Raw genomic sequence first — 12,548 nt, forward strand, 5'->3', positions numbered from 1 at the left:
GAAGCGCCTGAACTACCGTTCCCTTCTAGAAACTGATGCTAACACACACATATTTGCCAAGTATGGCTCCCTTAGTGGCCTGGTCAGAGCAATATGATTTTTGTGACGGCCTAAACAATAAGATTCTTTCTCCTCTCCTTTACCACCATCCATTGCCATGAGTCTTCCCAATCAATCAATCAATCAATCAATCAATCAATCAATCAATCAATCAATCAACTTTCTTCGCCAAGCTAGTCTGGGCTGTTAATGCTACTTCTCGCAGCCTCTTAAACCACATAACATCATTCACCACCCGCTTAACATTATTATTAACAAGTAATTCGTTTGTCGATGAGAACACCGAAACAGGAACGACAATTTTGTACCATCATTAGTTTGAGTAGGAAGATGCCATAAAACGCGACATCTGTTACGCCCGCCGAGGCAGGGGCGATTAAATACTGAACAATAAAACCCTTCTGCTAATAGAAAGGAGTCAGAGAAAACACAGAGTACTTTTGAATGCCACAATTTCCACTTAAATGCCGCTTCAAATATACACAATTGGTCGTATATGCCACAGTTTAATGCTGCCGTGAGCCATTCTAATCGTTATATGTTTTGCTGCCAACAGTCCCTGGCGTGCAGCTATACCACTTTCCTCATAGCGCGTACTAGGACTTCGCGCTCATTTTTTGTTTGCACTCAGTGTCGCCGAAACACGTCGTTATCACTTTCTTCGGAGCACAACATGGCCCAAGATTTAACCCGTATGATTGCGTCCATGCACTCGCGTCTGCTTGCATATTTTTTTCCGATTGTTGTATTTACATTTGGCGCATTTACCCAGTGCTTCTTCGCCTACTTGAATCTAGGCGCTGACGAGCTGAAAGCATATTCGTAGTTCAGCAACCGATGGTCAAACTTGCTGCTATTGGCATAATTATTTTTTGGCGCAAGTCAGCGTAGTTATGAGTTCCGTTTAGTGCTTCCCCAGGCTCTTAATTTATTGCCTTACGCGTCGTCCCCACTATGCGAAAATGTTTTCTCACAGCATTAGATCCCGCTATTGCTCCATATATTCGTCATGCGTACGCTTTTAATGAACAAGGACATGTTAGTGGACAGTAATCTCGTTTCTATCGCGTGTGTAATTGGAGGAATACCACTTCAACAAAGAGTAAAATTTCCTTTTTTTTTCTCCCTCAACTACACGTGATCAATGTTAGATCACGTCTGCTTAAATTCAGTGCCATGTAGGTTGAGAAAAACAGGGTATTTCTGGTCACGTTAATCACATCACATAACAGGTGTGGCACACTGTTGCGTTTGCGTTGAAATGAAAGTGAACTGGTTTCTTCAGTAGATTTAAGGGCCTCTGAAGTAGATTCTCAAAAAACGCAATTATAGAATTAGGCTTCCATTATTTGGTCCAGTATTTGGTATCCACCACCTTTTTCTTGTAGAGCGAAAAGTTGGGCGTGTGGTACACAGTAGCACAGAACAATATCACGCCGAAGGCAGCAGACATACTCGCAGGAACAGGCGCATGTTCACCAACTCTGTTCTCTGTGGTCTTTATTGCGCCCCTTTAGTGAGCTTTTTTTTTTTTTTGCGTTGCTTCTAGCTCACCTAAAGCGTTCCTCGTGAGACCACTTCTCATAGCCTGAGTCGCTTTGGGACGTTAAACTCAACAAACCAAACCAAACCATTTCTTAGCTTCTTCAGTTCTTGTTCCGTCAATATAGCCAACGGTATTGTTTTTTTAAAGATACTTGCATTGACTGCGTTAATACTTTCTATTTGAGCAGTCAGAATTTATTTGAACGGTCTAGTCATTTGATGTACATACTATATGGTTTGCATGAAGCCTACATCTAGTTTTCTGTGTTTACGAATGAAAGAAACACTTAATCATTTCAGAACATTTTTGCAGTTGAAGCTACTAGAAGCAGGAATAGTGTCATTTAATTACCGGACGCATATGTTTATATGAATTAGTCGTTAGATTGCCTCTGCAGAAAAACAAGACTATGATTGACGCATCTACTCACACTTCGGGATACGCGGGCAAGGGGGGTAAAAGCAGGGCGCTGTCTTCAACACGCAGCGGGTTCCTCTGGGGCAGTATCCTCGCTATGAGAAACAAAATCAAAAAGTTCACATTTGGCGCACCATGACACTGGTAGCCTCGCCACCGTCTACAATGCCATTATCTTACAGTTAGACAAGGAGGCACAGTATGTAATACGTCCCTTGCACGTTGTTGCGGAAAATATTTCCCTTCATCATCATCATCATCATCATCATCATCATCATCAGCCTGATTATACCCACTGCAGGGCGAAGGCCTCTCCCATATTTCTCCACTTAACCCGTTTCTGTGCTAGCTGCATCCACTTGACCCCTGCGAACTTCTTAATCTCATCCCTTAAAGAGAACATTTTCAGAAGAATACGTTTCGCGATGGGACGTACCTGCCGCAGTTCAAAATTGCTTGAACTGTCTCAGTATGCTGCTATCTCTTACCTCTTGTATTTTAAACCAAGGAATCTATACTTCTTGCATGAGAATTTACATTAAGCTGCTTAGAGAGAATGACTATCTGCACAGATAAGTGCGAGCGAGCACGGGCTCCATATTCCTTCCCTCTGCTGTCAACGGCCAAGCTTGGTTATTAGTAATGGCGACGTAAAATGTTTCCAAAGCCCTTTGTTACCTAGGTGCGAGCGGCGTCAGAACGCCTAAGTAAATGACATGACATCTAGTGCGGTATGTCTGTTCCCATCCACGAAGGCGGAGAAGCCATGGCTCACGTGGCCCAGTGAAACGATGTGCCGGTGGGGCTTTCTGCACCGTGTAAATTGGCCTCACTATGCTCGCTTGTCTTGTCTGAAGGGAAAAGTACGCAAGACGGTGTGAAGCGTCATGCCAAATCACATGTCAGATGTCGGACGGGCGTTGCATATAAGGTTCCCCTAACCTGTGGAAGGGCATACATCGGTCAGACGGGCCGATGTTTATATGACTGCTTAAGAGAACAGCTTTCTATGAAGACTAAGACAAAGCAGAATATAACCCTGCATTCGACGCTTGCCCGGAAGCTACGCACGACAAACCATGCCTGCCTTTGCTAACGAAAGCTAAAATTTTAAAGAGGAGCTAAGATCAGGTCGCACATGAAGTTGCCGAGGCAATTTTCATCAGTAAGCATGGGAATTATTGTATAAGCGACCGTTCGATCAACCTTTATCAAAATGAAGGCGGATTTCTGGATGGCGCATGGGTCTGGATAGACGCTTCCATATGAATTCAGTCGGGAGTTCTGCGCTCGTTGTGTGCACCTTCATGTCCTAGTATCTGTATGCGCAGTATATTTTGGAGACATGGCCCTATCACCGGCAAGTCATAATGGTCGTCAGTACAATTTTAGATTATGCTAAACAAACTGAACACGTCGCAGTCTGCCGATGTAAGGTGTAGCCTTAAAACGGATATCGTTTTCTTGTGTGACAGCATTAATTTGCACGATTGAAAAGCTTCTAAGTAAATACAAAAATCCGGTGAACGAAAACTAGGTGCCCGGTTACGCTCAATAGCAAGAATGATATTTTTGCAGTCCAGATGAAGTAGTCAGCTCCTTTGGAAACAATATTTCCGTGGGATTGCAAGGCTAGCGGAAGTACCACAGTTATAACATGGCGCTTCACAGCGAATATTGAAAATACTGTTAGATTCTTTAAAAATTTTAAATATTCGAATATTCTCCAAACAAACTTTTAAGCATGTATATTGTCGTGAGGCACACATATACAGAGGAGTAAATGTAACCTATCTGTAGTTCATTTTTAAGCAACCCAATATAAAAGTTATGCATTATTAATATAAACAGCGCGAACACGAAGACAGGAAGTACCAACTCGCCCAACAAAGTATCTTGATAAAAGTTATGGTAGCAAGGTATGCTCTGTTACGGCAAATATGTCGGGAAATCTTTGAAACTTGCACTATTAAATAAAATTGCATTTTCAGAAGCTTAGAGTTTAGCTTGGTAGTCCAAAGTAAGTAAAACATGAACTTTTTTGTTTGCCGCAGAACCCAATGTGTCATTTTAACTGTAGTTAGCGCAGCTTCATAAGATATTTGAGTGTGACTTACGCCGCACATTCGGGGCTTCCAGTGTGGTTTCCTGCAGTAAGGCTTCCGGTACGGGTAAGGGCTAGGGTAATAGTTTGGATAGCTGGGCGGGTACTCTGGGTAGTGATGCGGGAAAGAAGGATGGTGAGGATAAGGTTCACTTGGTGGATAATCATAGGGTGATTCCGAAGGCTCCTCTTTATCAGGCTTCGGCTTGTGATGGAAAAATGCTGTAGCGAGCACAACTGAAAGCAGAAATAAAATATTTAGTAGGCACTTAAATTATAAGGATAAGAACACTATGTATCTAACAAAGGCTCCCTGAAATTCTACTTGCAGCAGTATTCTAATGCAAGAAACCCATAGAGATGGTATTTGTGAGTATTCGAGTCAAATTTAAAAGCTTTGCTTGCGGCTAGCCTATAACTTTAGAAATAAATTTTAATAACTGCTCCTGTCGACCACTCGCAACTGATTTGGGTGACACATCCCCGCGCGCACAGCGGCTCAGTGACGTTTTTTCAGTTCGCTGAGCACGCCCGTTCATTGGACGTACGTTCCCATGCTACGCGGGCGTACAAGCTAGGGCGTGGTGGGGCACCGTCGCAACTTTTCTTTTTTCTTGCGCGCCGGTGTGGGCTGAGCGAGGGGGAGAAGAGGAGCATAGGAGCATCACTTTTGATCACCCCTATGTTCGGTACTGATGAAGCTAGCTTAAGATAGTGTGCGCTTTGGACAGCATTGCTGGGATATTGCTCGTGCGCGTCTTCAATTTTTAGTAATAGCGTTTCATGAGTCCTTTAATGCGTTTATTTTTATTAATTCTTCACGTAGTTCTACACTATACAAAGGAAGCTTGAGTAGATATTCAAATAACCAGAGGTTGATTTTCATATTTTTCACAAGTGGTCTGTACTAAATTAAATTTTGAACTACGTTTCAGGCGTAAACCACCTGCTAACCACCGGTGTTGTGCCTGGCCAAAGCCGCCTAGAAATTCAGCCGGACGCCAAACTTCTTCGGCGAACGCCTCCTTCACAAACTCTGGATACTTCTCTGCAAAGCACCAGTGCACTGGAGGCGAGCCGTACCAAAGGGACAGAAGCGACGTGTTTCAACATGCGCTGAATGTCCAGACAGCACGGCGCGCCGTGGCCCTGACGGTGAACCCCTTCTCGCCCCGCGGCATATTTGAAGCGAGAGCGCAGCAAGCTCTCCCATTGGCCCTGCGAAAGTGCTGCCGTCGGATTGGACCATTTTGAGCGTCAACGGTTCTCGGAAACGGAGTCTCAAGTGCTTCCGTTCGAGACTCCGAGTGTGAGTTCGTCACGAGCGTCCATCGGGAGCAGTTCGCCCCCTGACAGTGCGGACGCGGCGGAATCTCCCCGGCCGTCGCTGCGCGAGAACAGTCGCGTATGGCTATGTTAGCTTTCGGCCCCAGAGCCGATCTTGTTGTGTAAATACATGTAAATAGTGTATAAAGCCTTTTCTTCATCTCACCAACGCCGACTCGGATTCATCGCTACCGCCCAGGGAGCTGACAGCCCTCGTTCACGAAACGGGTGACGAGCGCTGCGTTACCATCTCCTTGGCACAACCCTGTTGACGGTGGGCTACTGTGTGATAACCCCACCGGCACAACACCGGCTACTCGGTTCTGAATTATGCGAACGGTGTTTGCATTACATCAGGGCATAGGGCAAACCGGAGAGCATAAGCCTTCTTTGAGTTTTTATGCAAGTAATATATGATGAAAAATTAAAATTCACAAATTTCAGATGCTGCCGTTTTTGCAGGACCACCATAATTTCATAATTGCAGGGCCACCATAAGATTCATAATTTAGCTGATCTTAACGATGACGCAACAAAGTGATATCATGAACGTTCTCACACTCTGAAACGTTTGTAAATTTTTCAAAACTGATACTCAAGAACAAAATGCCTCACACCAGATGCTCTCGTCTAGAATGGGTTCTTAACTGTATGCTTCTTCACAGTTCCAGAATCGAGTTGACATGTGTGAATTTCTGGCGACATTTCTTTCTTTCTCATACACACTCTTTACGAATCATGAGGCTTTTGTTCAATTTTAGTGATTTTCAGGTGCGTGAAAACGTTCGGTTTTCTGTAGAACCTTATTTTTCAAGCTTGTACTTCTTACGCGAGTGACAACACACGTTCATCTCCGCCAACTGTTCCATCAAACAAAAAAAAAAGAACAACATCTGCCGAGGAAATGTGAAAGTTCTAATGTACTCGCTTTCGGTTTGTTTTAGTGGGGTTTAACGTCCCAAAGTGCCTCAGGCTATGAGACCCGCCGCAGTAGAGGGCTCAGGAAATTTAGACCACCTGGGGTTCTTTAACGTGCACTGACATCGCACTGCAGCCGGGCGCCTTTCTTTTCTCCTCCATCAAAAAGCGGCCACCGAGCCGGGATTCTATCTAGCACCTTTGGGTACGGTAGTCGAGAGCCCTAACCCCTACGCCACCCCGGCTGGGCCGTGTTCGGTTTCAATCGCGCAGTTATTTTATTCTGTTATTTGCAAGAAGATAGTGTTCTAGACATTGTACCTGTTAATGCTCAAAAGGGACGTTATTCCTTAAATCTAAGAGCCACATTTCCTCTGTAAAAAATACTTATACTCTATGATACATAGGTGGACACGAACCATAACCTGTAGTCGACTATTATTGGGGCCAGAAATTGAGGCTTAGTACTGCTGCAGTCTTAGTGCCACAACGACCTCATTACCCAGGACAGCACATTTGTGTCTATAGCAAACATTTCACATTGTAATGCCGTGATAACATTGTGAGTGCCCGTGCTCAGTTCGTCCTAATGGCAGGAGACATTAGCTTTGAAGCTTAACTTTGTTCTCTTTTACGTATTAGTTTGTGCTGCCCACACAGGCACTGAGAGAAGAAATTCTCATCGGTGAACTATTTAGACTAGAAAAACGGTAAATGAAAAATACGAACTTGATTTCTTCCTAGGAGAAGAACAAACGAGGGAAGTGCCCAATCGACTGTTGGCTTTTCCGCGAAAAAAAAAAAAAAAGCTAATCCCACAAGGCAGAGACGACACTTATACCAACAAAACTAGAACGCTTAAACATTCAAGTGACTTCGCTTTTCATTACATTCCTAATGTTTACGATATGTCATGACAAACAGCAAAAGAAAAATGTTTAAAAGTCTTTTCGCCCGTCCAGTAGCAAAGTAGCAATGGCGAAAGTTTTGCTCCGCGATATTACTTAATTTTTACTTGGCTAGCCTCCATCACTTCTACCCCCACTATTACCCCCACCACCACCATAATCATTATACTATACCACTATACCCACTACAGGGCGAAGGCATCTCCCATACTCCTCCAATTAACCCAGTCCTGTCCTAGCTGCATGCATGCACTTTACCTCTGCGAACTTCTTTCTTAACCTCCTCCGACTGCCTAATTTTCTGCACCCCCTGCTATGCTTTCCTTCCTTTGAAATCCAATTTGTTAACTTACGGAACCATCAGTTGTCCTCTCTACGCACTATATCTGCCCTGCCCATGCCCATTTCTTCTTCTCGATGTCCACTAGAATGTCATTAACTCGAGTTATTTCTCTGACCGACACTAAGGGCTTCCTATCTCTTTACGTTACGCCAGACATTTTTCGTTCCATAGCCCTCTGGGTTATCCTCAACTTAAGAAGAACTCTATTAGCCTCCATGTTTCAGCCCCATAGGTTAGTACAGGTAAGATGCAACTGTTGTACACTTTCCTCTTGAGCGATGCCGCTAGGATGCTACCACCGCATAAACACAAATGAAACATTCACTTAAGTGGTTTGCAGCCGATGGCATGTGTTTCTATCTTTTCTCATACTGAAGTAATTTACATTCATTTCTTTAGCAGATGGAAATAGCCGTCTTTTGTTATGGTACACAATTCTTACGCAAAAGAAAAACAGCATTTATACGGCAATATTTTATGTTTTATTCAAAACCTTACTTGACCCAGCTCGGAGGATAAAGTAAGGCGGTACAACTGTGAACTTAACTAGCTAGAGTTGTACAATAAAAATAGACATGCAAGAAACGCAGATGTGTAAGTTCAATTAGCATGTCAGAAACAATAAAAAGATAAAGTTCAGAACATCGAAACATAAGCGACTCCAGCGGGAAGAAAAATTAACAGAGTTCCAACTAAGGTTAAACCGAGTTGGACGTGCAAAACCACGGTTTAATCCGGTTTAGGTGTTGGTCGGTATTGGTTTCTTTTTGCTATATGATTTGATTTGTTTTTTGTCTAGGACAAACACACGTTGACCAACATGTTCACGCTTACGATGTCTTCTCTCCTGACCCAACTATGCCCGCCGAATACAGCGCGCTTCTTTGGCCGAGACGCTAGAAGGACACGGCTCACTCGGTGTCCTGGCATGGTCTGGTGTGCCGTAGCAAATTGCGCGGTGCGTATATGCAGGCAACATGGCGCTCAACAAGATGCCAGTCGCATTGTGTCAAGGCTGAGTCAATGGCAGTGCCACACGAGCGAGACAATCCTGATGTTCCGCTAATCCAATAATGATCTCTGTCCCGAGGCGTGACGGTGGGGAATTGTATCAGCGTCCGAATTGACACATGTATTAAAGATGCCGGGTGCTCAATCAGCACGCTGGCAGTGGCGGTGTTGGCTCCGCCGGCAATCAACAGGCCCATGCACTCCCCCTTTCCCTATTCCTGATCATCCAGAAGAAAGCAAGCCCCCTCCCCACGTCCCTTTGTGCAGCCTCTTTTGGTCCCGCGATGTGCCCCTCAGTTTGCCCTTGACTACGGGTGTGCTGTTGGTGCATGGCTGCGCAACGTCAAACTCAAGGTCAAGCCACGCACGTCCTCGGCTAAACCTCGTGAAATAGTGCACCCGCACTAAAACATTAACCAAGTAATACCTTTCTATCGCATGCATCCATGCCCCACTTGTTTTAGAACCCACTGCAGCTTAGGATACTGCTTGTATACAATCTGCTAACAAGCTTGCCTTAACGTGAGCATTTTAAATCTCGTAGAAATATTTGAAGCCGTCATTTCTTGTAACGCCTTTGTTTCCATTTTTAATGGAGTATATTTTTTACTAGGTTTCAACTTATTTCATCTCAATATGAATTAAGACTGATTTTCCTTGATGGCCTCTTGCCATTTATTATTGCGTAAGAGTTCAAGGCACGTTCCCTCGAGCTGGCGCTGTTATATTCTCATTCTACCACATTTATAGTCGTGTACGTGAAACGGTTTGTTCTTCACTGAATAAACCACTTCGAAGCGGTGCCCGCTCCTATCTGTCTCCTCTTCTTACAAAAGGCTAAGGTTCCAGAAATATAATATTTGGTCACTTTCCTACAAATATGCCTCATGTGGATATATTCTGACTGGATAAAAACAGTCATTCGACATGTAGTTTCGTGTTTTCGAAAGCTTTTTACGTAATTAAGGCACTATCTAGCTTTACTTTAAGAGTGCACCTCAATTCGCCAACAAGAGTATTATAAATGCTCCGCCGCGGTGGCACAGTAGTTAAGATGTCCGACTACTGTTACGGAGTACCCGCGTTCGAGAACCGGTCGCCGAAGGCTGCATTTCGATGAAGGCGAAGTGGAGAGGCATCCGTGTGTTACATGATGTCCTTGCGCGTTACAGGTCTCAAGGTCGTCGAAATTACTCTACAGCCCTCCACTATGGCATCTATTTTCTCTTTCCGCTTTCACTTCTACCTTCCTCGCTACCCTTATCGCGCGGTTCAGGTGTCAATGGAACAAGTTTGATAGGTGCCGCGCCTTCCTTTCCTGTGAACCACATATTATTGTTATTCTTGTTATAGATATGGTTTCGGGTGTCGGCTCTCCTCTAGTAATTACAACCAAGAATTCTAAGCCTGTTATATCTCCCCTCAAACTTTAAGTGCAGAGTGTACAGGCAGACAAGTAGTCCAAACAGCAACGTTTTATTAACGCACTCTTTTTATAGATAAGTCTGCCCGGTCACGCATTTCGCCAAAGAAAATAATGACAATAATGCGCTTTTTATTAATTGACTGCTATAATGAAAAGCTATATTAAGAGCAAACAATCATGTTATTTTCTACCGCAGTATCACCGCAGCCTCGGGAAGGAACAGCAGTTTACATTAGGTAGCGAAATACTGGAAGTAGTAGGCGAATATGTCTACTTACGACAGGTAGTAACCGCAGACCCGGACCACGAAAAGGAAATAACAAGAAGAATACGATTGGGATGGAGCGCATTTGGCAAGCACTCGCAGATTATGACTAGCAGCTTACCGGTATCGCTCAAGAGGAAAGTATACAACAGTTGCATCTTGCCTGTACTCACCTATGGGGCTGAAACGTGGAGGCTAACCAAGAGAGTTCTACTTAAGTTGAGGACAACCTAGAGGGCTATGGAACGAAAAATGGTAGGGATACATTAAGAGATAGAAAGCGTGCAGAGTGGGTCAGAAAAATAACTCAAGTTACCGACATTCTAGTAGAAATTAAGAAGAAGAAATGGACATGGGCAGGACATGTAGTGCGAAGAGAGGATAATCGATGGTCGCTGAGGGTAACAAACTGGATTCCAAGGAAAGGAAAGCGTAGCAGGGGGCGGCAGAAAGTTAGGTGGGCGGATGAGATTAAGAAGTTCGCAAGGGTCAAGTGGATGCAGCTAGCACAGAACCGGGTTAAGTGGAGAAATATGGAAGAGGCCTTCGCCCTGCAGTGGATATAATCAGGCTGATGATGATGATGATGATCACACCCGAGGCTTCTAAACAATTATTTTTATATCAAGTGTAGAAAAGCAATGATACGATATGAGAGTGATTTTGGATGTGCATTGCACTGAGATTATTTCCTGGTTCATCAACACGTACCACGTAAGTTAAGTTCTCAAATGACATAAAGCGCATCTATAAGAAAAGCCTAATATTTTTCCGTCATTGCCCCTAAGATGCAGTGCTTTTTAATTTTGGAGTAAGTGCCTTAGAGAATACCCTCTATGCTTATGGTACCGATTATAATGGAAAACCAATCCTACGGTTTTGCTGCCTGAGGAGGGTGAGACTCTATCGCAGGTAAAATACACTGATATAGGGAAGTTGCAAATATTGTTAATCAAACAGCTGAATACAGACATTTACCACGCTCCAAGTCATTGGTTGACAGCTTCGATAGCGAGGGGATCAAAGAGGTTCGAGTCAAAAATACGCCCACGCTACTAATTACTTCAAATCCGATTCGCACTTAAATAATGTGTTCCCGCATAAAAAATAAAAAAGGCATAAGAAGAAGGAAAGATCTATTGGCCCAAGTCCGGCGCAAGCAGCATTTTAGCCTCCTAATGAATAAAATTTCTTAAGCGTCCACAAGCTGCAAGATCTATGCGGCGGTGCTCAAAAGGTCTAATGGCTTTCCTGCTGCACTGTAGTATTAGAAAGGAATATTATAACCATTTAAAAGAGCAGATACCTTGCCGTAATTAGGTATTTAAAAGAAATGTAGCCAAAATAAAAGCGATAAATAGCAAAATATTCAGAATTAACTTTTTAGCACTCACCTCCATACAAGAAAAATAGGACAAAGGAAACTTCTCTGGCGCCCATGGCTCCGATGTAGCGTCACAGCCGAGTACTGCAGTACTACTATTCTTTGCATAAATGTGTTCTCCATTTATTCCACTCGATCCCTTTATGCAGGCTTGACAGCGCACTAACTAAAGCTTTAGAAAAAAGAAACCCCTTATGGATCTTTCTTGCAGATGAATCGTTTGAGTCTGACGGTCCAACACAATGGCACATAGGTTCCATTTCTCTTTACCGGGAATATATATTTATATGCTGTTACTGTGACCGTTGTACAGACCCTGCTAGCATTCCTTTTATAGTTATGTCATGTAGGAGGTAAGCAGCCCAACAGTAACTGTCCCTAGCGATGGTGATGTGTGAATGACGTTGTTTGAAGGTTTCAAGGTTTATAAAACGAAATACAATTCAATCATAAGTGCATAAAAATAGTTAGTATAATAGGAGGTCCCAAAGTAAGACTGCCTGGCCGACCTCACATGGCTGATGAGTATAAATACACTAGTTTAGCATAGGATCTGGAAAGTATTCAAAGTTAAACCTTTTAGTAAAATTTTTGGCAATGAATAAGTTACACAATAGTTTGCGGGCGTAAGTTTTCCAACAACAAAACAGGAATAGAAAGAAGAAAAAAAAGAAAGCAAAGAAAGCAAAGGCGGGTGGCGAACAACGTGCTGATTTAACTGCTAGCGGTAATGAATTCCAAGAAAATCACAGAGCAGCTGGGACGGGGAAGCTTGCATCGATTGCCATCTGAAACAGCGTTAGGACATGAATGTTGGTGCAGCATAACATTAAAGGCGTT

At 43.5% G+C, this 12,548-nt stretch overlaps 1 protein-coding gene across 1 annotated transcript in view; it reads right to left on the reverse strand.

Annotated features, from left to right (window-relative positions):
- LOC146175491 (uncharacterized) overlaps positions 1 to 11,842 on the reverse strand; it is a 12,231-nt gene extending 389 nt beyond the window's left edge. Inside the window, exons 1-3 of the mRNA XM_084580782.1 lie at positions 11,719 to 11,842; positions 4,141 to 4,364; positions 2,037 to 2,118 (exon numbers count right to left, since the gene is read on the reverse strand). Of these exons, the coding sequence (XP_084436908.1) occupies positions 2,037 to 2,118; positions 4,141 to 4,364; positions 11,719 to 11,764 (352 nt within the window). The 5' untranslated portion in view covers positions 11,765 to 11,842. The remainder of the gene's footprint in view (positions 1 to 2,036; positions 2,119 to 4,140; positions 4,365 to 11,718) is intronic.
- Positions 11,843 to 12,548: the final 706 nt, after the last annotated feature.

The sequence above is a fragment of the Amblyomma maculatum genome, chromosome 10, assembly GCF_055883805.1.
Source record: "Amblyomma maculatum isolate TAMU_Amacu chromosome 10, ASM5588380v1, whole genome shotgun sequence".
Lineage (NCBI taxonomy): Eukaryota > Metazoa > Arthropoda > Arachnida > Ixodida > Ixodidae > Amblyomma > Amblyomma maculatum.